The sequence below is a fragment of the Rhinolophus sinicus genome, linkage group LG02 (assembly GCF_036562045.2).
Source record: "Rhinolophus sinicus isolate RSC01 linkage group LG02, ASM3656204v1, whole genome shotgun sequence".
Taxonomy (NCBI): domain Eukaryota; kingdom Metazoa; phylum Chordata; class Mammalia; order Chiroptera; family Rhinolophidae; genus Rhinolophus; species Rhinolophus sinicus.
In genome coordinates this window covers 146,513,714-146,541,505 of record NC_133752.1, presented here as the reverse complement: position 1 = coordinate 146,541,505, position 27,792 = coordinate 146,513,714, and the positions used below count along the sequence as shown (strand labels likewise).

Genomic DNA, 27,792 nt, shown 5'->3' with positions numbered 1-27,792 from the left:
ACGAGCCGGCAGGCAGAGAAGGGTGGGGGAGCAGAAGGAGGGGGAACCGGCCGGGGGAGGAGGAGAGACGCGAGGAGGCGGCTCTGGCAGCGCGCGGCGGCGGCGGCGGCGCGGAGAGCTTGGACTGGGGAACCCAGAGCTCAGCTGGGCAGCGGGAGAGGAGGATCCGCAGGAACTGCAGCTCTGCCGGCTTGGGCCGAGCCTAGAGACACCGGCCTGGCTGGTCCGCGCCAGCCGCAGGTGGGAAGGGGCTGGTGTGGGGTGAGGGTCTTCCGGCTGGGGGCTGAGGCTGAGCCGCGGTGCTCTCTCCTCCTTCTGCTCCACAGACAGAAGCTGAGCATGGAGCTGTCCCCTCGCAGCCCTCCCGAGATGCTGGAGTCGGATTGCCCGTCAGCACTGGAGCTGAAGTCAGCCCCCAGCAAGAAGATGTGGATTAAGCTTCGGTCGCTGTGAGTCCCCGGCCCCGAGTGGGGGGAAGGGATTTTAGGGAGCCTGGGGGTGGGGGGTGGCGGCTGGAGCCGGGCTGGTGGATTCGCTCTGGCACACATGTTGGCAGGTGCGAGGAAATAAGCTGCTCTGACACGAGTGGCCAGGCCACATGTGCAAGGCATGTGCGGAGCAAGCTGGCTGGTTGGAGCAGGTTTAGGAGTTGCAAAGCTAGGGATGTGCCTGTGGACCCCCCGGGGTGACACAGGCAGCGTAGAGAGGCGGCACAGGATGTGCGGTGCGGTGTGGCAGGGCTGCAGCCGGGCAGCATTCAGGAGGTGCCAGGCTGACTCATACGTATCAATGTGCGGGGTTGTGCAGATGGGAGACACATAATATGTGTGTGCAGGAGTGTCTGTGGGGCACAGAGATCTTTGTAGTGATTGCACACATGCAGAGGTGCATGCAGACACTTGTGCCAACCTGTGGGGCATATATCGCTCTGTTGGGATTGGTCGTTTCTGCCTCCTGCATTCTACATGGGGTGGGGGTGGGGGGCGCCCCACACCTGAGCTGCTCCTCTCTCTTGGGGCCTGGAAACCCACTCTGCATATTAATGATGGGGACCCACCTGGGATCTGGAGAAGGGGTCTGAGGGGGTGAAGGGTGGAGCCTCTACCTGTTTGCTGAGGTGGTGATGAAGAATGATTGACAGGGGCAAGGTGACTGTCAAAGCCTTTTTATTGCTTTAGGGTCTCCCAAGGATCTCCAAGCACATTTAGGCATCTTTTCTTATTGCAGGATCAGGGTATGTGGGGAGGAATAAATGGGGACAGGAAGGACTCAGGCATCCCATACTCCAGTCCCGAGGCAGGAAAGGAACTTTTCTTCCTGCTCCTCAGAGAAGAAGAGGATCTGGTCAAAGACAAGCCACGCACCATGTTTATCTCCCAGTCAGCTCAGCGGGTAACCTCCGCAGTCTGTTGATTCTTAAGCAGAGAACAAGGGAAGGTGCTCCTCTCCCTGATATGACTCCCTATGGCCCCAGGAAAGAGGCTGTAAATGTTTAGTGAGGAAATACAGGAAACAGAGCCCCTTAACCCAGTATCCTCAATAGTGAGCCCTGGAGCTTTCCATTTCTGGACTCTGACAGAGGGAGAGATGGGGGTAGGAGATGGATAGATGCTTATGATTGTTTTGTTTTTAAAATACTTCACCTGTGGTGATAAAATGATGCCTTTTTTACTGGGTGGGTGGGTGTGATTTATATACTAGCTGCTGAGAGAGGCCTGAGGGAGAACTGAAGCATAGTGGCAACAAGGCTTGGGATCCAAATGTGCCTCACAGTTCACCCCCTTTGCTGCCCCGAGCCAATGCAATTTGCGGGCTCTCTGAAGCGCAGCCTTGGAATGAGTTCTGGGATGAAGAAATGGAAAACCGAATTGAATTGATTTTTCTTGGGAGGAGCCCTGGGTGATTCTTAATAGAAAATGCTGCTCTGTTAATGGTAACTAAACTGGGAAGAGGGACAGGTTAAGGAAGTGGTTGAAGGAAAAGAAAGGGACTCAAGGTCTATAAATGGGAGAACTTAAAGTGTCCCGGGATGGCTTCCCCATAGCACTAATGGCTTATCGTATACTTCCCTTGCCTCCATTCTAGGTCGCAGGCCCTGCAAAAGAGCAGCTTTTACCTGTTTCACTATCTCCCACACCTTTCTAACCAAAAGGCTTTCCTGGAAACAAATTGCTATTTCTTCCTTTAGTGTGAGAAGTTCTCAATGGTGAAAGAAGAGGATCCCCAGAGGAGGCCTTGAAACCTGGGGAGAGATGGGAGTAGAGGCAGCTGCCCCTACGACATGTGTTAGCTGAGATGACCTTACACGAGATGATGGTGGACGGGGACCACTAGTCGTATGGATTAGGTTATTCTGGTCTTCACTCAGCTCAGCACTGGGGACTGTAAGAGTGCACCCTGTGGAATAACTGACCAGAAAAGTACCATCTCCTTATTATGTATCACCAGGAACAGATTCTCAATCTCACTTTCTCAAAGCAGAGGAAGATCGCGGTATCAAGACAGACCTCCAGTTGATGGCTTACGGGATTTGGCCCTTTTTGGGGATTGGGGAGGCTTTGCCAGTCAGATGAAGGGAAATAAAAGGATTTAGGACTTTTGCTGGGTAGGAGCGGGAAACTCCCTAACTCTCAGTGTTCAGTGGTTTCTGAAGAGGTGAACGAAGAAGGCATTCTCTCTTTTAAATGGAATTAGAACACCTCTTTGTCTAACCCCAGTCTCCACCTGTTTCCAAATGGGCCTGAGTGGGAAGGGGTTGTTTAGTCTGAAAATAGGGGGGATGGTGGACATGATTATCTCAGGACTGGGTACTGAATAGAAATGAAAGCAGACGGAATATAGTATATATTCCTTGATTCCCCTACTCAGCATATACTATATCTCCCTCCACCCCCTCCTAACTACTCTTTTAATTTCTAATGTAGGACATCTAGGCTGTCTTGGGGAGTTCAGGCGTGGGGCTTTTGCCTCTGGTGAAAATGCCTGTATAATATAGTTCCTCAGGGCAATTTCTTCTTGGGAAGGGCATCCAGGAATTCTGTTTCTCACACTAGCACTCTGCTAAAGATAAATTCAGAATCTGGAACATATGAGCTAGAGAGTCTTTAACTGTGGGATTTTACCTCTACCTAGCAGGAAAATTTTCCTAACTAAGCGGACTCAGAATGAGGTAGGAAAGGCTGGGACAGGCAGTCTGGAGATGATGTGCTGATGAGGATGATTTTCAGTATCTCTCACCCTAAAATGAAGGATTTGATTTGCCTGCCTCTCCTTCTCTGAGACCAGGGGGGTGTGGGGAAAGGTCAGTGGGAGTAGAAGGGGTTTTCTGTATCTTTTGGGAATCAAGAAAAACTATCAGCAGGAATTGATTAGCCACCCTTAGCTCATTCAACAACTATTAATTGAGTGTCTTCTGCGGGCCAGGTGATGTCTGGATGCTGGGGATATAGTGATGGACAAAATGGACACAGTCCCTGCTCCTATGGAGCCTGTGATTTGGTTCAACTCCATCAAGTGGAGTGGAGAGTGGATGTTCCTCATTTTGCTATACCCACCCAAGTGGTAAAATTCTACCACTCTGGTTTCTGCTTAATCTTTTCCTTTGGGGGTTACACACACAGGAAAAGCATATATATGAGTTCTCTACCTCCCAGGACAGTACAAGCACCACTCTCTTTTCCTTGCTCCCGTTTCTCCTGGAATTTTACAGACAGAACTTCCCTCTTCCTTTGGGATAGTATAGACACAATCCCTTTTTCTTCTTTCTCCACATGGTACACACTCAGGATTCTCAAGGTCTTGGCTCAGTATCCTAAGCTGTGGTTCAAGGTCATTACAGCTGAGCTGGAGCAAGGACTCACTTGGGGATTATTTTTGCCTATCTTTGTTTCGTCAGCATCTAGTGTGGTACTGGAACATAATAGGCACTCAGTAAATAAAAGAATGAACAAATGAATTAATGAATATACGTGTGTATGTCAAGGAGCCCAGTTCTGACTGATTCTAGGGGGCATGTGCTCCTGTGTGCAGACCGGGGAGTAGGCAATGGGGGTGGAAGAAATGTTGTTGTTATGATGTTTAGAAGGCGTGGGGTTTGAGTACCTCAGAACAGAGCCTGGAACTGAAGGAGTTACAGAGGACATAGAAACGACGTTATTTGGATGTGTGAACGAGATGTATCATAATGATTGTGAATGCCTGACATGTATACATGTGTGTCTGGGTAAAGGTTAATGTGCGTGCCGGGGACAGTTTGTGGAGTCAGAGCTCTATGACGATGTCTCTTTGTTTTTATGTTTATAAATGGCATGCATGATAATAAATATGTTAGGTAGGTATGCTGAATTCAGGTGTGCTGGATGCCTGAAATGGCCTATGTATGAATGAGATGTATGTGAGTATATGTGTAGGTAATGGGATAATATGTATATGTGATCTTGTGTATGTGTTTGCAACGTATTCATATTTTCAGACAATCCTTGGGAGATCAAATGGGCAGGAGGAGGACGCTGAGGGACTGGACTGGGTGTCTCACTGACTTATCCCACCTTTTGTCCTCATGTTGTGTATGTCCCATGAGTGATCTTCTGTGGGTGGCTCTTGCTAGTTTTGAAAACGATGACGCTGTCTTCCTTTCTCTGCATATGGCTATGGAGCTGCTGTGAAGACTGCAGGATAAACAGTGGCTCCCTTGACCTCTGGAGAAAAAGGAGCATCATTTCTCCCAGGCCTTGGTGGGATGATTTTTAGTACCCTCCTCCCCAGATTAGCCCTTCCTCCTTTATTTCCAACCACAGCAGAGGGAATCTCTCCTCCCTGAGTTTTATACTCCTCCCATCAGATGGCTTCCATGTCTCTATTTCCTCCATCAGCTTTATCTTACCTGAGGCATCTCTGGGAGGTAGAGGATGGAAAATTCCTGCAGGAAGAGGAAGGAAAGTGCAAAGATAGGGGAAATGAAGTTCAAACCAAAGGAAGAACTTCACAAACTTCTGGTCAGAATAGGTGGCTGGAGGGAATCAGGGAGGCCGGGAGGGAGGCCGGGAGGGAGGCCGGGAGGGAGTGGAAGAACATTGGGAATATTGGGAGATTTGAGTTTGAGTTCATGTTTCCACTTTGCATGATCATGAAGTCACACAGTGTCTCTGAATCTCAGTTCTTCATTTTATATCAACCATGTGAAAGTGGCTTTTAAATGATGAAATCTGGAGTTCTTTCAGCATGGGAGAGTTTGCTGTGTGAAGAGGCAGGGGAATGAGAATGCAAGGGTCACCACTGGCTTGGATGGGAAGAAAATAAAGATCCAAGAGGCAGGAATATGAATTACTTAGTACGTTTGAGTCCTGGTGTTTGGGACATGATTTGGAAGATTCTTGTTGATGAATGCTTGTCAGGAACTGGTGAAGCAGGTGTCTGAGCTGAGAGAATAGAGAGTTGGGTGGGACTAGAGAAGGGATGTCCTAGAAAGAGTGTGGGCCACTGAGGTTAAAAAAAGAGAGTGTCTTATTTCTTATCATTTCTTTTCCCAGTGGTCAAACTAGAAGTGGGTGGAGCAATTGCAGTCTAAGACATGGCGGGTGTGGGGAGCCCAGGGACAGCCCCTGACGAGCTCTGCAGGCACTGGAGGAATTCCCCTCTGGCATTTATCCTCAGGTGGGAACTGAGGGGGAAGAAGGGCTCCTGAGAAGGGAAAAGGAAAAAACTGAGATGTTATCTGCAGCCCCCAGACCTGGGGGTAATATGACTACTATGCCACATCCTATTTTAGGAAATCTCTTAAGTCCCTTAGAACCCAAATATCACTCTGCTTGCTCAGGAGCCCAAGGAGGCCCGTTGCAAAGATGGAGAGTGGAGAGACCACATTTGAACTTGCATTTATCACCTTTGCCCGGAGGGGAGTGAAGTAGGTTGGGGATGCTAGGGACTGGAAGGCCAGGGGAGAAACTCAGTAGGAGAGAAGCCTGGATGTCTCTAGATATTTTCCACCTGCCTGCTGCCCGGGAAGTTCCTGAAGTCAGTGAAGTGAGTGGTTGTTACCCACCTTCACCTCTTTTTTTGGCCACTCCCATCAGACTGGGATGGAGGAGTCTGGAACCTTCCCTCTCTTTAGAATCTTTAAAGGAATCATCTATGTTTCTGCTCCCTCTGTTTTCCTCTTCTTTGATTCTTTCTACAACCTTTCCTCTGTCCTTGCCCTCCTTTGTTTCCATCTTTCTCTGGTTCCTCTTTGTCTGCTAGACTCCATTTTGCTCTCACATCCCACTTCCTCCACTTCCTCTCTCTCTCCCCCCATTCCCTCTGACTTAGCCTCTCGCTCTTGGCCTTCAGTGCTCCTACCCTCCCCTCATCTTGGCTAAGAGTCAGAAAACTCCTGGGCTCTCCCCACCCAGGTGTTATTGTGGAGATGGTGCAGGGTAAGTTTGCTGCAGGCACCCTTTGGGGTGGCCTTAGGAGTCTGGCCTCAACTCCTGTATTCTGCCAGTCCTTTCTTTCCCCTTCTCCGTGACCTCATCCTCCCAGTGACTCGGGAGGAAGACAAATAATTGCCTTTGGATCTCTGGGGGCTGATTTTTCTCACATATGGAAGTTGAGTAGCTATTTTCCAACCTGTTCAGGACAGCAGCAGAGAAAGAGGGACAAAACCAGGGCAGCAGGTGGGGTGCAGGTGAGACAACTGGGAGACTGGAATTTGTTAGATAATGAGATTGTCTCCTAAGGGAGGAAGACTTCATGGCCTGAGAGAAAAGAGAGAGAATCCTGGGAACAGAGTGGGGCAAAGACGGGAACTGAGGGGGAAGAAAGTCTGCTGCGATGTTGCCCATTCAATGCAGAGGTCCCTAATGCCAGTGCTCCTCCCCCTCTGCACCTAATAGCCCTGCCTGCCCCCTCCCCCCCCAAGTCCTGCAACTGCTCCTCTCCCCTCAGCTCCTGCTGCATCTATGGAGCTTATCCCTGTCTTGGGAGAAAACACCAGGTTAGGATTCTGCTTAACATCCCAGACCTAGCAGAAGTCCACTGAGAGAGCAGTAATGGGGTTTTGGTGGAGAAGCGGGCTTGGTGGGAAAAGGCCAGGGCGTATGCAGGGGAGGCATAGCGGCACAGGCTAGGAGAAGAGCTAGAAAGGAAGGGGGGCTTCAGGTGACGCTGTTGGATACAGCCAGGCTCCCAGGTCAGTTGATTCCACAGCTGCGATGAGCAGTCAGGTTTGCAAATAATTACGGTGGCTGCAGTGGGATGATGAGGCTGTCAGCTGGTGCTGGCGCCATTTAGGTTGAGACGGGAGCTTGGCTTCCAGGGAACTTAGTGATTCTCTGGCAGGCAGGGCCTGGGCTAGAGAAGCTTCTCCTTTCAGTCCTAGTCCTTGGCTCCCCTGCTCCCCTGTTTATCTGCTCTTGCATATCTAACTTGGCACCATCTTCCTACTTCTCTATGCTCACCTTGTTTGGAAACTTCTTGAGGCCTGGGCTGAGTGAGCACACCTGCCAACAGTGTTGCCAAGCTCCCTAAACCCTGACCATCTCTCTACCAAGCAGTAGCTTTAGAAATTCCAATCTGAAATAAATAAAATAAATCAAATTGCACCAGAGACTCACCCCAAAGACTTATTTGTCTGGCCTGTTCTCTTCCTTCCTGTTTTTATTTGAAATGCCAAGAAAATTTGCTGTTGTTTTGATTGCAGCAAGATGGATTGAAGAGAGATATGCAGGCGAACTTGCTGGAAAGTTCATGGAGGTTAGACTGTGACCTTTCTATGATAAAGAAGAAAGCCACTCTCCTCTTTTACGCATCAGGTTAGGGATGAGTTTGGGGAAGCAGTGAGCCAGTCAGAATGAACTTGAACTCAGGATGAATTGAGACCCAGGCATCCTACCCAGGCACTGAATCTGAGAACTATAAAATGTTACAGAGGAGGAAACTGATGCCCAGAGATAGTTGGTAAGATAGGGGGCAGGGCTGGGACCAGACCCAAATTCCACTGATCCACAATTTACTGTTGTTCCTATCACACCTGCAGTCAGTCCCATGTCAAGCTTCCAACTCACTTCCATCCTAGGCCGCCTTTAACATCTGTTAGGCCCCCTGGAAGCAGGGCATCTGCTGGAAACATCTGTTGGGATGTAATTTGGAGGGCTGGTGGGGTGGTCCATGTGGAGGTGGTTAATGAGCAGAATTAAATAGTGCAGGGAGGGAGAAGAGGGGCAGACAAGTGAACCAGAGAAAGAGTTCTGGACTGGGTCCTGGGAGCCTGCTCTCTGATTTGCCTTCCTCCTGACCTGACTTTCTTGCCCATCCCCCCCCCCCCCCCCCCCCCCCCTTAAGTGCTGAAGCCTGAGGGAGAAGTGACTCATTTGTGTGCTGGGCTGGGAGCCTGGATATTGGGTTCTTATTAGACCGGGCTAGGCTCAAGCTGCTTAGATTACCCTCTTCCTCATCTGACCTGAGCTGTGCTGGGCTGTTGCTAGGAACACCTTTTAGAAAGGGCTTCTGGTCAGGAGGCAAAGAAGGCCTTGCTTTTAGACACAGGCAAGGTGAGAGCTGACTCCTTTCCCTCTTCTTCAGTGTTTCTCAGACCCTCTTCTAGATCACCTTTGAAATCTCCCTTCCTTCCCTCCCTGCCCCCTTACTACCTCCTGCTCCTCTCCCTCATCTCCCTCCACTCACTTGGTTTCTCTCCTTCCCCTACTATCCCCTAGTCTTCCATAGGCCTTGCCCCATTCTCTCCCCACCCTCCCTCCACCCAGCTCCTCTGACCAGTGCCTAGAGACCGCTGCCATGTCAACCTGAAGCCTACCGTTTCCCAGGATGGCACCCCAGTTCTGCCACCAGGGGGGCTATTTTTATCTCTGGAGCCACCCCCGCCGCTGTGCCCAGCCAGCTGCAAGAACTGGGGCTGCCTGTATAGCAATGGGAAGCCAGGGAAGTGAGGGGAGCACAAGTGCTTGGGTAGGGTGGAGAGCCGATTGCTCTTGGCTTCTGGAGCTCCATGCTCTGCATGTTCCCCAGCTCCTGCTTCCACTGCCTCCCGGCCCCTGTGGAATAAGGAGCCAGAAACAAGTCCCAGACATCCAGAGTGGTGGTGGCAGGGCTTTGCCACATCAGGGGTCTTGTTCATGGCGGACTCTTAATGAACATTTGTTGAACTAACTAAATAAAGGCTTGGACTAAATAATAATTTTTTTGCATTTATGCATCATTTTATAGTTCTCAAGGTGCTCTCACGTGGGTTCATTTGATTATTTACCCATTTTACAGACAAGGAAGCTAGGGCTCAGAGTGTCTTGCCCAAAGTCTCACATAGTGATAAAGTCTAGGCAGAAGGCACCTGGTTTTAAGGCACCATGTCTTCTTTCTTGTTGGATTTAGATGATTTCCTTGGTTCTTTCAACTTCTGAGATTTTAGAGCCTTGAGATCAGCCAGTTAATCCTTCTCCAACACCCTCCCCTCCCCCTCGCCTCTCCCCTCCCTCACACCCCTCTCCTCTGACCTAGGCAGTGTCTCCTACCGGTGTTCATCCCATCCCAACTCCCATCCTTCAGTGCAGGTGGGGAAAGCTGGGATGGGCCAGGAGGGAGGCATGGTCACCGGGCTCCTTGCTACTTTAAAACTAAATTTAAAAGCTAAAGGAAAATCCGTGCTGGACTCTTTGCAGGGGTCATCACATCTATGCCCTGCCTCTCACCCAGGGGACAGTCTCCTTAGCTTGGACAGAGGTAGTGGGGTGTGTGTGTATGTGCGGGTGAGTGGATATGTGTGACATGTTTTTCCCCAGGAAGGGATGGTGGTTGACCACTATCCTCCCTTATTAGGAACAGTTAATAATAATAATAAATAATAATAAAAGTTGGGATGAGTGGTGTGGCTTGTATGTATGTGGGGGTGAGGTGGTAAGCAGTCATTTGTCCAACCAGCTTTGGTTCTACTGGGCAAGAGAGGAGAGGGATGGACTTGATATCCTCTCCAAAGCTTTTCTAGTCTAAGAAATCTCTACTTTTCAGTAAGAGGGTTGAGGTTAGTGCCTACTTGGCTAGGGTGGCAGGGCCTAGAGTGGGCCTGAAGTTAGGGGAGGGAGGGGAGCTGGCCTGGCTTGTTTGTTGCTGTATCAGGCTGTGGACAGCTGGCTACCACCTGCCTCCACTCCCACCTCCATACCTATCCCTTCCTCCAAGCAAGCATGTCTACAGAGTAGGCCAAATGACTTATCCCTCTGGGGAGGCAGTTCTGGTTCTATGAATCTGGGTCTAGTCCTTTCTTTCTGAAAACACTAACCAGTGTGTGTGTGCGTGTTGGAGGCACAGAGAATGAGACAGACACAGAGAGTGCAGGTTTCCTTTCCTCCAAACTGCAGTAGTCCTGCCTCATGGCTACTAGTTCACTAGAAAACAACTTGTAGATACTTAACCTCCATTCCTCGCATTGCTGTTGAAGCCCACTTCCACTTGTCCCAGAGTCAGGGGAGCTGAGAAACAGCCGGTTCCTAAACTTCATTTGTTTATAATCCTTCAAGGCTTTGGCACAGTCACAAGGTATTTTAATTTCTCCCTGTTTGGGGGGGTGGTGGTGGTGGTGGGGAAAGACTTCCTGTCATAAAATCCTGGCTCTTGGCTTGTTTCTTCTCTTTTCCCTTTTTCCTTCATACTCACTCCAACTAATCCCCTGTCCTCGTTTTCATATTACCCACAGCCGGAGACCCTAGATTTAGGAGACTCTAGTCGCGGAACTCGCAGCATTTGTCTTCACCCGGGGCTCTCCTCCTTAGCCCCGCCCAACTCCTCAGCTGACCAATCGCAGCCCCAATGCACTTGTATTGGTGACGTCATCTCTCAGCCAATCCGGAGGTGGGCTGGGGCTGTATGCGCACGTCCAGTTCGCGCCGCAGAGGCTAGGTTCTTGCTTCTTCTACCTGAGCAAGAGCAAAGCCTGGAGACGAGAAAGGGGGGGTCTCGGACCCCAGGCCTCTCCTTGGCCATCCTGTCATTTCTCTTCTTCCTTTGGGCTGGATTGACCTCTCTCCAGTTAATTCATAATTATCCCACAATTCTTGTTTTACAGATGAAAAAACTGGGGCTGGGAGTGCTAACATAACTTGCCTAATCTCTTGGTTTCTGTGAGCAAGTCTTCCTGACTTTCATTCACTGCTTGGGATGCGGGATGGGGGATGAGGGTTTCCCTCCTGGTTGAGAGGGTCTCTAGGTAAGGATCCCCTGATCCCTAGCTTCAGCAAACCGTCCCCTGCAGTTTCTAATTCTCTTCCTGTCTTGCTTCCATTCTTTCAGGTGGGTTAAAGGTCATTTTGAAGAACTGCCCTGGGGAAAAGACCCTGGAAGGGAGCTGAAGCTGTCTTAGCCCCTCTGGTGGGCGCTTGCAGAGCCTCTTCCCTTCCCACTGCAGACTTTCTCTCCACAACAGATTCAGGATGGTTCCTTGTCCCTGCGCCCTTGCGACTCCTGCTAACCACTTCTCAAGGAGGAGCCCCACCTCCTCAGAGCAGGGGCTGGCCTGTGCTATTTCTGTCCTTTCTGGGATTCTTCTGAGAACGGATTCTTGTTTTCAGTCTGATTCAGATGTGAAACTTTTCCCGTGGCCTCTCACCCTGTTGCTGAGGGCTGGGTCTCTGCCTCATCAGTCTCTTCTTCCTCCAGCCAGGCTCCTCCTGTTCCCTTTCCCAAAATTCCGTATGGTCAGTCACTCAGTTCTGCTGAGACCTGGAGGAGGAAGTCAGCCCAAAAGGGAGTCATTCCCCTGGGGGCGAGGGGGTGCTGGGTCCTGGGGGCTGCACTTTGATGCTCTGAAGTTGGAAACTTTGATTCCCTATGGCAAACCCTGTTGCTGTGCAAAGGAGCCACCTCCAGGGCCCCATCCTCAGGTAGGTGTCAGAGAGGAGGAAGGGAGAGCGGAGGAGGCCAGGTTATGTGTGTCCACCAGTTGTCATTTGGTGGAGGGAAGGGATCAAAACTTGGCAGTATATATATATACTTTCTTACATTTTAAGAAAGTAAAAAAAAATATTAAAATTATGCTGATGGTAACCACTTTGAGCACCTCTTGTAATTGCAGAAGTCAAATGTGACTTGCATTCATCTTTTGTTATCGGTATATATTGACCATTACAATTTTAATACAGTTTTTCCCTTTCTTAAAATGTGTATATGTTTTTTTGGCGCCTTCTGTGTGTGTGTGTGTGTGTGTGTGTGTGTGTGTGTGTACTTCTCTGCCTTGTACCTCATCCATCTTGCCCTGTATTCTCTTCCCTTATCCATCCCCTTTCCTTTTTATCACTTCCTCTTGACTGTGGCAGGTGATTTAGCAGAATTTCCCCCTTTTCTCTCCTTCCTGACCCCACATTTTCCTTAGGACCTCACATTTCTCTGAAATCTCTTCATCTTGTCTTAAGAACCCAAAAGGGAGGTCGGATTCTTCTCACAGCTCCCAGCCCTTGGCTTGAGCCTGCCCTGTGCTGAGCCCCTACTGACAGTGATCTCTTTGGGGGTGTGAGTTCTGGAAGAACTGGCAGAGATATTTGGAAACTGCCAGATCATCAGCCATGTAGTGATCAAAGGAAATGAATTGGTTGGGGCTGGGGAAGCTGAGCTCCTCTGTGGTGTTGGGATTATTACTGCCCAGAACCTTCTCTTCCAGCTGGCTGCCCAGAGCTAGGAGACACGGGGCCTTCCAGGGTTCAGGATCTGAGGCTTTTCCCATGGTGCAGGGACTGAAGGTAAAGGAGAAAGAAGTGGTGGTGGTGAAATAGGTTTAGGGGTGCAGGTGGCAGGAATGTTGGGGAAGCTTCCAGTTTTCTTAGGGCTGGGTGAGAACTGGACAGGGGAGAGCGTTCTGTTTCACAGGGAAAGGGACCATTCCCTGCCAGATTCTCTGAGGACTGAACCAGAGGGGTTGGATTAAAACTGAGGTGGGGGTGGGGGAGTAGGACTTCCTGCAGAAGAATGATGAGGTGAGGACTTTGGGTGCGTCAGGGGAGATCTTAATTCTGAAGGACTTTAGAATCAGAGAGGCTGCTGCCAGGTCAGAAAGTGCACTGCGGGGGAGTTATATAACTTCAGGAAGGTGAAGTTAAGCACCTGGATCCTTCCAGCTGACCGAGTCTAGGTTCCCCTTTTGGACTCCCCATTTATCAAATATATTCTTTAATTTTTCTTTCCCTCCCTCCTTGTGGTGTCTGGATTGTGTTGGGTTCGGATTTCAACAGGAGCTATAAAAGAGCTCCTGGACAAGATCTAGAGGTGGAGGAAGGAGGAACTTGGAGGGAGGGCTGTGTTGAAAGCCAGCCTAGATCTCACTTTTCTCCCCAGGGTTTCCATTAGAGAGAAGCGCTGGCTCAGAGGTCTCAATTGTGAGCTCTGGCAGATAGCTCCTCAATTAATCTGCCTCCTTTCCCTTTTATTTATTTAATGACCATTTACTGAGCACATATTGTGTGCTTATAGCAGCCAGGATAAATAAGTCACTGTCAGTGCCATCAAGATACTCACAGTCTACTATGGGGTGACAGACAGCAACACCTCATGAAGGATGGACGACTAAGACTGAAGAAGCTGTGATGGAATGGGTTTCAGCCTCTCTCCAAGTTAATTACATGATTGAGCTTCCTCTGCCCAACACCTTTGGTGTTTGGGGCACAGTTAAAACTCTGGCGGTGTGAATTGTAGGCTTGCTGATCTGACTGAGATTGACAAGTTGTGTGACCTCGGACAAGTCACTCAACCTCCCTTATACTCGTAAGGTGATTGTGAGGCTCAAATGAAGTTTGTAATTGTAAAGGAGAGCTCATGGCCATTATCATTCTTCTATTTCCTCTGTTAGACGGCTTCCTAATTACCAGCCTCCGTCCAAACTAGACTCATTCTTCTGGACGTGGGATAGACAAAGCAGGCACTGTTGAATTTGAAGGGAGCGAGCTGTGAGCGGGTTAGGGCCAGCATGACACTGGTCAGTTAATTCCAATTCAAATCACATTTATAGAGACCCATTGTATATGCCAGGCCTTTTGCATATATTATTTCATTTAATCCTCTTATTAATAGCCCTTCACAGGTGATTTATTATCGTCCTCACTACGTATTTCACAGATGAAGGTAATCGAGGCTCTAAAATAAAGGTTCTCAAACTTTAGGGTGCGTGAGAATCATCAGATGTTTGTTAAGCAGATCCCTGGACCATACCTCAGACATTCTGGTTCAATAGGTGTGCAGTGACTCCTAGAATCTAAATTTTTAATAAGTATCCCAGGTGATTCTGATGCCAGTGGTCTACCGGCCACATTTTTATAGATACGTAGTGTTTGAGAATTAGTGGTTGGCCCAAGGGCTCAGAGCCAGGAACTGACAGGTTTTAATCCAGGATTGCTGCCTCCCAGACCTGCCTGGAGCCTTGGTTTCTGCATTGGAAATAGGGATAGCAATTCCTTCCTGCCTCCCTCCCTCCCGCTTGGCCCATTGTGAGGATAAAATGAGATAAAGCAAGAGAAACTGCTGTTTAAAATGTAGAGCTGGCAGCATTGTTAGTGATTATACGAATACATGCAAATGAGCACCCGTGGGCTTGACTGTTCACTTTGGGAGTCTGCTGGGATGTGTGTCTCAGGAGGGGGGGCAGTCGAGGAAGAAACTTTGACAGAAAGCATTGACCCCTAGGGACAGAGTTTTCAGTTATGGAAAGGGCTGACCAAAGTCGAAGATCAGGCCTGGGATAGGAATCTGAGCCGGGGTGGTGGGGTGGGGGTGGTTGTGGGGCGTAGGGGCGTGGTGGGGAGATGGGACCAGAGGCCTTTCTTCCTGGATTGTGTATTCCCAGATTTGAGGGCTCCTGGCTCCAGGGAATCACCAGGAGAGGGAAGCCCGGCTGAGTCTGGGCCCCAAAGGCAGAGTGTACCTCTTTGTTCTGTGATCTCTGGGCAGGCAGTCTGGGAGCTGCTGGCTCAGGCCCCCCTTTCTAGCTCATTGGCTCGAAAGCCTTTTCTGTTGTCGAGTCTCTATTCCTACTGAAGATGTAGCTGAGTCTGAGGTTTACTGAACCCTGCCTCTTTCTTGTTAAACGACCCGCTCTTTCTACATGGAGCGTGTTCAGTAGGAAGCCTGGAAGTGGCATTTGAAGACAGTCCACTGAGGAGGCTGCAGCGTCACCCTCCCATTTCCCCCCTTTCCCTCTGCCCCATTTGTATTCAGACTTGTCTTGGCCAGGACTGCTGGCACCTGAGGTGAGAGTTGGCCTGTGATGCTTCCTGGGGCTGACTATTTTGGGCACCCCTCTTCCAAAGCTGCTGAGACCCCGGGATTCTAGAGCTGCTTCTGTTCAGGAATGCCATTGTTCTCCCTCCTCAGCAGCCCTGGGAATCGATGCTAATTTCAGCCTCTGGTCCCTGACTCATTCTGTTCTCCTCCCTGACTCAGAGGGTGACCTTGGGTTTCTGAAGCCCCTCTCAGCTGGGAATAGTGATGGCTACCATTTCACCCCCATCTTGGTTTTAGATGGGTGGGGAGGGGCGGGGGGAAGAAGCAAGAGGGGAATATTTAATTGCTTTCTTTATAATCATCTAAAGTCAGAGAGCATTGTTTGCTTTGTGACTGCCTGGGCTGGACTCACCAGACTTCTAAAAAGCCTCCCACTTAGTCACAAACCCCCAGAATTCATGAGTGCAAACTATGAGGGATTGTCCCGTCAGGCAAAGAATCCCCTCCGTGAGACCCCTGGCCCCACCTCCACCACTTTGGCTCTGGGGGAAGCTGCTGCAGGGCTGAGGTAGGGGATGGGTACAGTCACCCTTTGCCAGAGGTTCTCTCTGACACTGGGCAGGCAGGGGTTAATCCTGCTTTGTCCTGGTTGATGGATTCTGGAAATCATAATCCATTAGCTCTGCCTGGATGGAGTGAGGCCAGCTGAAAGCATTCAGATTGCTCTTTGTTCTGTGTCTTTGCCATCCCTGCCAGGGACAGAGGGGCTATGGACATGTACCCCCCACCACCACACACACACACATACACACCACGACCAAGAGACAATGAAAGAATCTTAGCTACTCTTGATTGCTGTCGATCCCAGAGCCCTCTTTCATGGGGGAAATAAGCAGCTTCATCTCTTGGTTACTTAGACTGTGGAAAAGACCATCCCCCAAACATCCCCCCCAACCAGGGGCTTGTACCTGCCTAATTCTGCTGGGCCCCGGGCAATCTAAACAAGAGTGTTCAGGAAACACAAACTAAAGGCGGGTTTTATGAGGTCAGAGATGGATGGGGAAGGTGGAGTCAGGAAAATCCTGGGATTAAACTTTGGGGTAGATAAATTTAATACAGGCAGAAGCAGTAGCCTGAGATGAAAAACATTAGCTGCCATTATTCTTACTGTTAGAATGATGAATGATTTATGGAAGACTGAAGCTGTGTGTGTAAAATGAACTCTATGAAAGGTATCCAGTCCTATGACAAGGTAGCGGCCCCTAAGCAGGATGTCTGTCCCCCCACCCCCTCCGTTCCCCAGGCTCCGCTACATGGTGAAGCAGTTGGAGAATGGGGAGGTCAACATTGAGGAGCTGAAGAAAAATCTGGAGTACACAGCTTCCCTGTTGGAGGCCGTCTACATAGACGAGACTCGGTGAGAGTGGTCACAGCGGCGAGGCTGGGCTTTGGGGAGAGACCTGCTCACAGAGGAGGCAGATACCAGACACAGAGACCCAGGGACTGGGAGTCAGACACTGTGGTAGGGCCAGAGCAGGAAGGCAGAGGGGCAGGGGCAGGTGGAAAGAGCTGTAGGTAGAAATATTGGCAGAGATGAAGAGGCAGGTGAGCAGACACGGGGTTGCAGAGACAGAGACAGAGACAGACACAATGGGAAGAAGGAGAGAAGATGGTTACCTTACAGCTCATCTAGTCCCAACCTGCTTCCCACAGTGGAATCTCTCCAGATCTGCGCTGCCCAATGGGGGAGCCACTGGTCACACGTGGCTATTGGGGTTTGAAATGTGGCAAGTGTGAAGTGAGATGGGTATGTATTTGTAAAATATGTGCTGGATTTCCAAGCTTTGGAAAAAAGAATAAAATATCTCATCAATATATTTTATACCGATTCCATGTTAAAAGGATGATAGTTTGGGTGTGTTAGGTTAAAGAAAATTTATCATTGAAATGAATTTCACGGGTTTCTTTTTACCTATTCCTGGAATATTTAAAGTTACTTATATGTGGCTTGCATTTTATTTCTGCAGGACAGGGTTGCTGGTCTATAGCATCCCTGACAGTGGTATTCCCGTGTCTGCTTGAACGCTTCCAGAGTCGGGATGCTCACTACCTCACAAACAAGTCACTTAGTGACTTGTTTCATTATTGGGGTCATCAGAGAGAGAAACAGAAATAAAAAGCCATAGTGAGAGAAAGGCGAGGGAGCTCCGGAGAAGGGAGAGCTGGTCTGAGAGTTACTGAGGTGTGGGGTGTGGCTGGGCCCAAGGTTTTCTAGGTGGTGCAAGCACTTGCTGTCTTTCCTCTGTGATGCCCCTTCTGGGGCCTCAGGCAAATCCTGGACACGGAAGATGAGCTGCAGGAGCTTCGGTCAGACGCGGTGCCTTCGGAGGTGCGGGACTGGCTGGCCTCCACCTTCACCCAGCAGGCTCGGGCCAAAGGCCGCCGAGCCGAGGAGAAGCCTAAGTTCCGCAGCATCGTGCACGCTGTGCAGGCTGGGATCTTCGTGGAGCGGTGAGGCTCGCCCACGCTCGCCCTCAGTCTGCCTCTAGTCGCGTCCCTCTTTGTCCAGCCCCCCACCCCCCCACCCCCCCGCAGTATGGGGCCACACGCCCACCTGATCAGACCTTTATACCCGGGCCTCTTCTCATTATCCTCCTCTAGGATGTTCCGGAGAACGTACACCTCTGTGGGCCCCACCTATTCCACTGCGGTTCTCAACTGTCTCAAGGTGATCCCTGGGTTTTTGGGAAAGGGGAGAAGGTTGGGGGATGGAAATGGTCTTTTGGACTTTCAGACTCTGTTTATGGGGTGATTTTTGCCTTCTCTTTTGATTGTTCTCATGTTCCTCAAAACAAATTTTGCCCACTCCAGAGGCAAACTCCTGCAGTTCTTGTCTCTCCCATAGTGAGACATATCCAGGAAGAAAGGCCCATTTCACCACTTCTTTGTTTACCTGTTTCCCAAGACTCTGCAGTCATTGGGAAGTCCTCCCTGAAGTCTAATTGCAACCCTTGCTGCTTCTGGGATGCTCCCCTCGGGAATCTCCCTGCTTAGTTTGTTGTTTCTTCACAGAACCTGGACCTCTGGTGCTTTGATGTCTTTTCCTTGAACCGGACAGCAGATGACCACGCTCTGAGGACCATTGTTTTTGAGTTGCTGACTCGGCATAACCTCATCAGCCGCTTTAAGGTTGGATAGCATTGTACCCCTGCCTCTGGGCATGATTCTCCACTCCTGTCACTCCTGTGCTAGAAGAGTCCCATCAAGTAGATTCCATAGGCTCCCTCACGTAGTCTGCCTGTCGGGGAAGTCTGCTCATGCCCACCCCAGTCTAACCATTCTTTCATTTGCTACAGTGCCAGCCTCTGACTCCATTTATTGCCTGCTAGGGGAAGATTCTAGGTCTGCAATCATCTAGCCTAGGATTCTGCTCTCTCCGCCTTTGCATTTCCCCCTAACTTGACCTCACCAGGCTGACTCGATGTTCACGTCCCTGTTTCAGCTGTCCTGCCTCCTGCCTGTGGACACTGGGGGTCTAGAGTCCAGATGCTGTCAGCACTTTGGGATCAGAGTCTCTACATTTGTTTCCTGGGGTGCGGGGAGGGAACAAAGTTGGCCATTTTTCTTCCCCCACTCCCTAGCACTAGTCCCTGTCCAAGGAATTTTATGGAGAGGATTGGCTCTTGGCAGGGCTGGGGAGGGCTATATGAGGAGATGGAGGGTGTGTGATCTCCATTTGCTCTGCAGCTTGGCTAAGAAGAATATGGCATTAAAGTCCCCTCCAGATCCTATGCCAGGAGGGAGCGTCTTTTGGGGATAGAGGCTGGAAAAAACCACTTCCACATGGAAAAACCACTTCCACACTTAGAAGTGGAGGGTGAGGGGGATTGAAGAGTCGCAGTAGGGATATTTGGTTATCACTTAGGCGGGGGCGGGCAAATGTTAGAGTGGAGGAAAATGTGTGTGTTCTGAGGGATCCATTTTGGGGGAGTCAAGGAGTCCAGTTGGAGGGGCCCCTCCCAGAGGTCTTTGGAAGATCATCCTGCCATCCTCTGCCTCCACTTCACTATAACAGACCCATGGAGCATGGAAGACTTTCCTCCACCCTGACTGCTTTAACAACTCCCAAGAGGGTTTCCAGAACTTTCCTGAGATGCTTAGTGGGGATTTTCTTCAGTGCCATCCTGAGGCCTGTCCTTCTGCAGTTTCTTTTTCTCCCCCGTCAATCCTGCCCTCTCCAGGACAGAAAACAGCAGGGTCTTCTTTTTCATAAGATTTTTCCCAGCTCATGTTTCTCCAAATTGGTTTTCAGATATATTCTAGACACCAGCTTCTCTTAAACTCTGCTTCCTTACCTGGAAGGACGGTTTTGGGGAGACCCTAAGAATAATTGCATCAGGTTGGGTTTGGCCCAGCCCCAGTCTGCCTTCCTCCAAGGCAGTTAGAGAGAGAGGGGCACTTACTGCTTTAGTGTTCGTTCATTCATTGTAGAGCCCCCAGTTGGAGTTGTCCTTCTCAAGCTCCGCATTCCTTTCCAGCACCCAGCCCCTCCCCTGCTCCTCCCCTTCCCTTCCCTTCCCTCCAGGGACACCATGGCAACACAAAAGCAATGGCAGTTGTCTTGGAAACAGTCCTTTAAAATTCCCTGAATTTGGGGCACAGCCCTCCAGGGGTGGGGGTGGGCGATGTTAGGGTCTGACTGACGAGTGGCGTGTCTTCTGTATATCATCACTATCGCTCATCGCTACAGATGCTTCCCCAGGTCCTGAACTACGTTCTCCCAGCCTCAGGAGATCCAGGGACAGGTGCAGACACAAGCCTTGTCCTCTGACAGCCCAAGCCTTCAAAGGAGGCAGACATACTCCAAGGGCCTACGCAGGACAGGGACAGAATGGAGAATAGCTGGACAGAGCTCTGGCTCCTGGAGCGTACGTGTGTGTGTGTGTGTGTGTGGCTTCTCAGAGAAGGGGGTAATCCACATCTGGCTGGAAGGGTCCTCTCTACATCATCTTATCCTTCCCCCTGCTTCTGAGCCCTTCTCGATGGTATTGGATTGGGGTGGGGTGGGGTGGCTGGAAGGTAGGAGGGGAGCTTGCTTTCTTTTTCTTAAAAATATCTAGGGAAATAATAATAATTATAGCTACTTTATAGAGAGCACTTACTAAGTGCCTTGTACTTATCTCATTAAATTCAAGGTAGGTGGTGTTATCTTCATCTGTAATTAAGTAGCTGAGGCATAGAGAGGCACGTGACTTGCCCAAGGTCACACAGTCAGCAGGTGGTAGAGCCAGGATGTGAGCCCAGGTTCACCTGACTGCTGAGCCTGTGCTCTCTCCCTAAGCCACACTGCCTTCTAAAGAAAGATGGCATTGCTGATCTCAGTCTTGGGCCTCCTGCCATTCCTTCAGACCCAATGTGTATCTCGATTACCTCCCTCTGACTGCAGATTCCCACTGTGTTTTTGATGACTTTCCTGGATGCTTTGGAGACAGGCTATGGGAAGTACAAGAACCCTTACCACAACCAGATCCATGCCGCTGATGTTACCCAGACAGTCCACTGCTTCTTGCTCCGCACAGGGATGGTGGTAGGTGCCCTGGAGATCACTCTTGTGTGATTTAGGGTTTCATGGCTGCCGACCTGGGACATCTAGACTATACTCCGATTTCCCTTCTCTCTTTGGTTCTTCTCCTTTGGCATCCCACAGTCTTCAGAGTCAAATTGGACTTACTCTAGAGAATTTCTGGGTAGACCAGAAACTTTATGTGATGTATGCTGGGATGCAGTGGGAATGTTGCAGGTTGGGATGGAGGAAGGTCTTTGGCCATTCCAGGAACTGGGACGCCTGGCTGCATTAGCTCAAGAGCTGACCTTGAAGAAAGGGATGGCCTGAGTGGTCTAGCTTGTGTGTGGAGGTCTGTGGGCAGTGACAAGAAAGGGGGTCAGACGCCTCTCATCCTCCGTCTCTTTCTCCCAGCACTGCCTGTCGGAGATCGAGATCTTGGCCATCATCTTTGCTGCAGCCATCCACGACTATGAGCACACAGGCACTACCAACAGCTTCCACATCCAGACCAAGTGAGGGGTGGGACATGGCAGGGCAGGGGGGGCCAAGTGGAGGTGGGCAGGTTGCCAGAGTCCTCATTTACAGAGAGATGAACACGATGACCTTTGGCTTTGTAGGTCAGAATGTGCCATCCTATACAATGATCGCTCAGTGCTAGAGAATCACCACATCAGCTCTGTTTTCCGAATGATGCAGGACGACGAGATGAACATTTTCATCAACCTCACCAAGGATGAGTTTGTGTGAGCAGATGTCATAAGTGGGCGTCCCTAACACCACGTTACCCCAACCCACTCTTCCCACTTCCTGGGCCTCCTGCCTAGAGGTGTTGTGGGCTTATCACTTTACTGGTTCTGTCCATTCAGAGAGCTGCGGGCCCTGGTCATTGAGACGGTGTTGGCCACAGACATGTCCTGCCATTTCCAGCAAGTGAAGTCCATGAAGACGGCCTTGCAGCAGCTGGAGAGGTGGCCTATGGTGGGGTGTGGCCAGGGCTAGGCCAGAGTGAGGGCTGTGTGAGTTGGGGGCATACACATGGGTAGTTGGTATGCCGAGGCTCTGCCTGGATGTAGAAGCTCTCTGGTTCCAGATAGCCGAGCGTATCTGTGTGTGTGTGTGTGTGTGTGTGCGCGCGCGCGCGCGCATATGGCCCAGGGTGTATGTACAGCCCAGGTAGCTGGTCTAGGGGAGAGCACTTTAGGCTAAAAGTCTGAGATGGGCATCCTCATCTCAGCTTCAGGACGGGCTTACCCTGGAATGCTGGGGAAATCTTTCAATCCTTCTGGACGTGTTCCCTTATCTGTGAAATGTGAAAATGATATGCCTCCCTCTTCAAGAGCTTGCTACCAGTTTCTGCTCTAATAAGGCCATTGAGAGAGTCATGTGAGGTTAAAGAAAAAGCACAGAACAAATGCTATAATTACATCTAATGTTGCTTAAAAGTGGGTGGGAGTATCTAACTATGTGTAAGAGAGAACAGGTTCTGTGTGTGTCCTGAAGGTGTGTGTTACTGGATGGTGTCCACGTGTGGGAGGGTGTGTAGCGTTAGAGCATATCATTACTTGAAAATAATAATTATAGATAACATCTACTGAGCGCTTATGTGCCAGACACTTCTAAATACTTATATATTGTACGACATTTAATTCTCAGAACAATTCTATGTGGCAGATTCTGTTACTACTTCCACTTAGGATTGAGGAAAATGAAATACGGAAATTTTAAGTAACTTGCTCTATGTCATACAGCAAGTGTGTGACAGGTATGGTGAGGATTTGAACCTAGACCTCTGATTCAAAGAGCCTGAGCTGCTTCCTGTCATATATGAGTGTGTGTGTGTGTGTGTGTGTGTGTGTGTGTGTAATCTCAGAAGGTGATTGAAGTTACCTGAGAGGATCTGAGAGAGGACATGAGATGGGAAGTTAGGGATGGTTCAGGCTTTCTTTTCCTAAAAGATCAGTCTCCCTTACATTTCCATCTGCCTCAACCAGGATTGACAAGTCCAAGGCCCTGTCTCTACTGCTCCATGCTGCTGACATCAGCCACCCAACCAAGCAGTGGTTGGTTCATAGCCGCTGGACCAAGGCTCTCATGGAGGAATTCTTCCGCCAGGTAGCATGGCATTTTTGCCCACCCCCTGCCCGTGGGACCCTCTCTCCCCTATGTGCTCCGCCTTCCCTACTCCTACTCCTGACCTTCATTCGGCTACCTGTAGCTTCTATCCTGACCCAACACCTGTGGGTTAAAATGTCATCGTCCTAAAAGCTGAGCAATAGCTAACGACAGGTGCATCCCATTTGCGTTATCACTCATTGCCAGGTCACAGGCACAGACATTCCTCTTCTCCCACTACCACCTACCACCCCCAACTGCACCCCAGATCTTGGAGACTAAGATATCCTCTCCAGCTTTCCCACCCTGTCTTCTCCCACAGGGTGACAAGGAGGCAGAGCTGGGCCTGCCCTTTTCTCCACTGTGTGATCGCACTTCCACTCTTGTGGCACAGTCCCAGATTGGTGAGTGTCCTTTCCTGCAGGGAGGAAAGGATTGGGAAGGGGAAAGGATGCTGTCTGGGCCTGGGCCAGGACTACCCCAAGTCTCCATGCCTCAAAACCATTCTTCCTGTAAAAGCAAGCCTGATACGCTAGAGTGTGGGGTCCTGAGGTGGAAGGCCGGGGGCGTGGGGAGTGTGATGGTGGAGAGTTTGCAGGGGTCACAAGACATCACCCAAAGGCTGCCCCCACTGGGAACTTTACAACCCCAGGTGACTCTGTTTTACACGCAGCCGAGTCACAGCCATGCCAGCCATATGCACTACCCAGCCTTCCAAGGAAGAAATCGCCACGGTGTTACCCTCTTCACTGCAGGTTTCATCGACTTCATTGTGGAGCCCACATTCTCTGTGCTCACTGATGTGGCTGAGAAGAGTGTCCAGCCCCTGGGGGATGAGGACTCCAAGTCTAAAAACCAGCCCAGGTGAGGAGGGCTGGGGTAGCCAGGTCTCCTTGTTCTGGGGGAGGGAAGTTAGACTCACAGAGGACTCACTGGCAGGGAGGAGGTACAGCCATGGTGGGAGCAGTGGAAAAGCTGGCTACTCCAAGGGTGGGAGCCCCTTTGCTGCGTGTCACACACAGGGGTGGAAGGATGGGACCATGGGACCAGGAGGGTGTGACCTGCACCTGTGTTCCCCTCCACCATATTTTGGTCTCTTCCATTAGCTCTGTCTTCATTGCCTTTCTGCTAATCTTGTTTTTCTTTTCCTTCTCGTAAGAGGGAAGGGGTGGAGCGGGAGGGGTGAAATTGTGGGGAGAGGGACAGGGACTTGGAGGTAACCAGCAGAGGGAAGAGAGGATGAGCCTCCCCAAGCCTCCTCCTGCTCTTGCATCCCCTCCGCTCGGAGAGCTGTGAAGGCAGTTCTGCAGTGGGCTGGGTCTCACCTCTGGAGTCGTGGGGTGGGACTGCTTCTAGCTTCCAGTGGCGCCAGCCTTCTTTGGATGTGGCAGTGGGAGACCCCAACCCTGACGTGGTCAGCTTCCGTTCCACTTGGACCAAATACATTCAGGAGAACAAGCAGAAATGGAAGGAACGGGCAGCAAGTGGTGTGTACCATTGTGGGGGATGAGGCCTTGGGGGGGAAGGCAGCTAGTGGAGCAGGAGCAGATCCATTTTCCTTAAGCCTCTGGATAAACCCTTTGTTTGACTCCTAGAGTTGGGAATGGAGCTGATCAGACTAAAGTTATATCAGAGAAAGGACTGGCTAGCTGATTGGCTTGGACTGTTCTAGAATGAGGACTGGAGAGAGGATAGGGACGGCCATATTCCACAACCCAAGTGGCCCTATACATACTGTGTTCTATGAATGGTGCTCCTGCAGGTTAGCATAACGTGGTGGCCCTGGCGGGGAAAGCTCTTCCTTTATGTGGGAGCCGAGGGTTGTGAATTTTAGCAAGGCTGGAGCGCGCTCTCCAGGTGAGCAGGGCTTCAATATAGCTCAGCTTGGAGGCAGGAAGATGCATGAGAATCCCTTACTTTTCTCCATATGCTTCTAGGGTTCTGGGGGAAACTACTTCTTGGTCTGGTCCCAACTTCCTTCATGCCCCTCTGCAGGCATCACCAACCAGATGTCCATTGACGAGCTGTCCCCCTGTGAGGAGGAGGCCCCACCGTCCCCCGCCGAAGATGAACACAATCAGAATGGGAATCTGGACTAGCCAGGGGCTGGCCTGGGTGAGTGTGTGGTGGAGCGGGGCGGGTCTTGAGGTTGTACAGGGAGTAGGGACAGCGGGTGTCCAACGTCGCAGCTCTGAAATTCAAAGGATGTGAGGCTCTCCCTCCCTCCTTCCAGGCAGGAAAGTGGAGGAAGTGAACACACAGAACTGAGCCAGGGTGTGAGTGGGAAGCAGGGAAATTCTTTCAGCATTTCTTTCCTACTCCTTGTAGGAAGAAAGCAGGTAGCTCCTCAGAGCAGGGTGGGGCCTGAGCCCCGCTGCAGCCAGCCTGCATAGCACCTTTGTGAGGGTTTGGGAAGAGGAACCAGCCAGGGCACAAGTCTCTGTGTGGTCAGTTGGTGTGACTTCGCTGGCAGCCCCTGCTCACACCGTGGCGGCGCACTCTTTTGCACGGCATGTTTTACACAACTATGTGTGGGACTGAGTGGGGATCCGGGTGGGGCTTGGAGAGGGTGTCAGGTTGGAGATAAAGGCAAAGATCAGAGCACTGAGGCTTCTCCCTCTTTCCCTAGGTCCTCATTGAGTTCAGAGTGTTTGATGTCATCAACACCATCCATCGGGACTGGCTCCCCCATTTGCTCCAAGGGAGCGTGGAGGTTGAGGAACAGACAACCCACCCAAAGGCCAAATGCCAGAGATTGTGGGGTTGGGGGAAGGGTCCTCCCCACCCAACACCCATTGGGGTGCACTTTAATCTCCCGGCAGCAAAACTGGGGAACTTCAGGCTCCCAGTGCTCACTGTGTCCATGCCCCTGCCCCTGGACTCCCCCAATGGCCAGATGGCTGGCTGGGAAGGGGGTGCTTCCCGGAGGCTTCCCAGGGCCTGGGGAGAGGGTCAGAGATGCCAGCCCCCTGGACCCTCCCCCATCCTTTTTGCCTCCAAGTTTCTAAGCAATACATTTTGGGGGTTCCCTCAGCCCCCCACCCCAGATCTTAGCTGGAAGGTCTGGGTCCCCCTTTTCCTCCCCTGGGAGGGGCTGGAATAGGATAGAAAGCTGGGGGGTTTCAGAGCCCTATGTGTGGGGAGGGAAGTCGGCTCCTTCAGGGCATGGTATCTTTCTAGGGTCTGGGAATGGTGGGGTCGGCCTCTTTACCCCAGACCTGCATTGCTTCAGCCCTGTCCCCAGCCCCAGCCCCTGCAGTCTTCCCTCTCTCCCATTCTGAAATGGCGACTGGGGTACAGAGGAGCCATTGGGACTGGGGGCTGAGAGGAGGCCTTTCCTGGAGTCCTGGAGAGCTTGGGACTGGTCTCGGCCCCTGGGGCTTGTTACCTGCTCTGGCTGAGGTCTGAGCCCTTTGCCTCCTTCCTCTCCCTGAGGCTGGGGGGCCCCATCCGACCAATGTCTGTAAAGTGCTTTGAGGTGTCGCCAGCAAAGCACCTCCAGGATGCATCATTTGAGCACAGGCAGGAGGGATCAGCTGGGTTGGGGTCAAGGGCGCACAGTGGGTGGGGGTGAAGTAGAATCCAGTAGGACTGCGTTGCTAGCAGAGTCCTTCCCCTCACTTCCCCTCCCAGCACTGGCCCAGCTGCAGGCGCAAGAGGCCTCTCCGCTGTGACAAGCGGGGAGTGGTGGGTGGAAGGCAGATGGGGAGGGGCTCAGGGCTGCTGCTGTCATGTCATAAGAAGAGAGCCCAGACAGGTTCCCTGCCCCTTCCTCTCCTCGGGCTCCTCTCACCCCACCTTGTCCCAGGAAAGGCCCAAGTTCAGGTGACTTCTCTCCTCCTTTCTTGTAAATACCAACCTTGCATTTGTACAGTGGGCCCTGTTCATGTGAAGTCCGTATCCATGGTCTCCTAGACCTGCCACCTGTTCCTCCTGCCCCACCCTGAGTGGGGCAGAGACGCATGTGACTCACCCCTGCCCTTGGTCTCCCAGAACCGTGCTGTAATCAGACATCAATAAAGACGGGAGACCACGCCTGGCTGTGTGTGGTTCACTGAGTGGAAGTCCACCACGTGTCATGTTACGTTCGATAAAACCCTGGTGTGGTTGGTGTTTTCCCTGTTATACAGATATAGTGGGCAAGCTGAGGCCCAGAGAGCTGAGGTCTTGCCAGAGGGCACACAGCAGGGAGGGTAGAAGTGGGACCTTATACTTCTGAGGTTCTGTTTTCTCTCCATCACACTGCTTCTAAAGTAAGGAGTGGTGAATCTTGCCTTCCTTCCTCCCTGCTCCCCTCCACCACCTGGAAATATCAAAAGCAGTGGGCAGGAGAGGCCTGGCTATGGTGTCTGAGGAAAATTTCTTCACTTATGCTCAGCTTTTGTCTTTTACCCCCCGGTCCCTCCATATCTAGGACAAGGGGGAGAGGTTCCCAGCAAGGGCCTCTGTTAATAGCCACTGTGTTCTCAATCAATCTTTACTAACGGGTTGGAATAGGGGAGATGGTCTCCTCACAGCTGGAGGAATGAACATGTCCTGAAGCTGGGGAATCACTGAGGCTTGGAGAGCAGGCAAAGAGGCATCCACACGTCACACCCGGTCTTTCCCACGGGCCCAGAGCCAGGGTGCAGTTCCCATTCTTCCAGCAGATGGCACCCACAGCACATCACAGCTGGACAGTCCTTAGAACGCTCCAAGCTTCAAAGGGGCAGGGCAGGCCTGCCAGGTGGTGGTCTTTTCTTTAATAACAAAAGAGAACTTGGACCATCCTTCATTCTTGGTACCCTGGAAGTTAGTCCTTCCACCTATCTGACCCTATTCCTCCTCCCACAGCAAGTAAGGGCAGGGTTAGGGAAGACCCCCTTCTCAAGGCTCTTGCCCAGGTTCCGTAGTTCTTCTCTTCCAGAGGCAGCTGGGCAGAAGGGTAG

At 51.0% G+C, this 27,792-nt stretch overlaps 1 protein-coding gene across 1 annotated transcript; it reads left to right on the top strand.

The window, feature by feature from the left end:
* Nucleotides 1-64: 64 nt before the first annotated feature.
* PDE1B (phosphodiesterase 1B) lies at nt 65-26,903 on the top strand. Its single transcript, XM_019724386.2, has 16 exons — nt 65-240; nt 327-449; nt 16,490-16,603; nt 17,515-17,697; nt 17,848-17,914; nt 18,259-18,375; nt 20,633-20,773; nt 21,164-21,264; nt 21,370-21,495; nt 21,619-21,720; nt 22,744-22,864; nt 23,187-23,268; nt 23,620-23,728; nt 24,221-24,351; nt 24,860-24,979; nt 25,494-26,903. The coding sequence occupies exons 2-15, from the start codon at nt 340-342 to the stop codon at nt 24,961-24,963; spliced, it is 1,608 nt and encodes a 535-aa protein (XP_019579945.1). The 5' UTR covers nt 65-240; nt 327-339; the 3' UTR covers nt 24,964-24,979; nt 25,494-26,903.
* The last annotated feature ends 889 nt before the right edge of the window (nt 26,904-27,792 follow it).

What these genes read in the sequence shown, in the direction of transcription:
- PDE1B (XM_019724386.2), top strand. Translation starts at nt 340, where the DNA reads ATGGAGCTGTCCCCTCGCAGCCCTCCCGAGATGCTGGAGTCGGATTGC. An exon ending in GTCTACATAGACGAGACTCG is followed by an intron (nt 16,604 to 17,514) that starts GTGAGAGTGGTC and finishes CTGGGGCCTCAG; the next exon opens with GCAAATCCTGGACACGGAAG. An exon ending in AGCTTCCACATCCAGACCAA is followed by an intron (nt 21,265 to 21,369) that starts GTGAGGGGTGGG and finishes TTGGCTTTGTAG; the next exon opens with GTCAGAATGTGCCATCCTAT.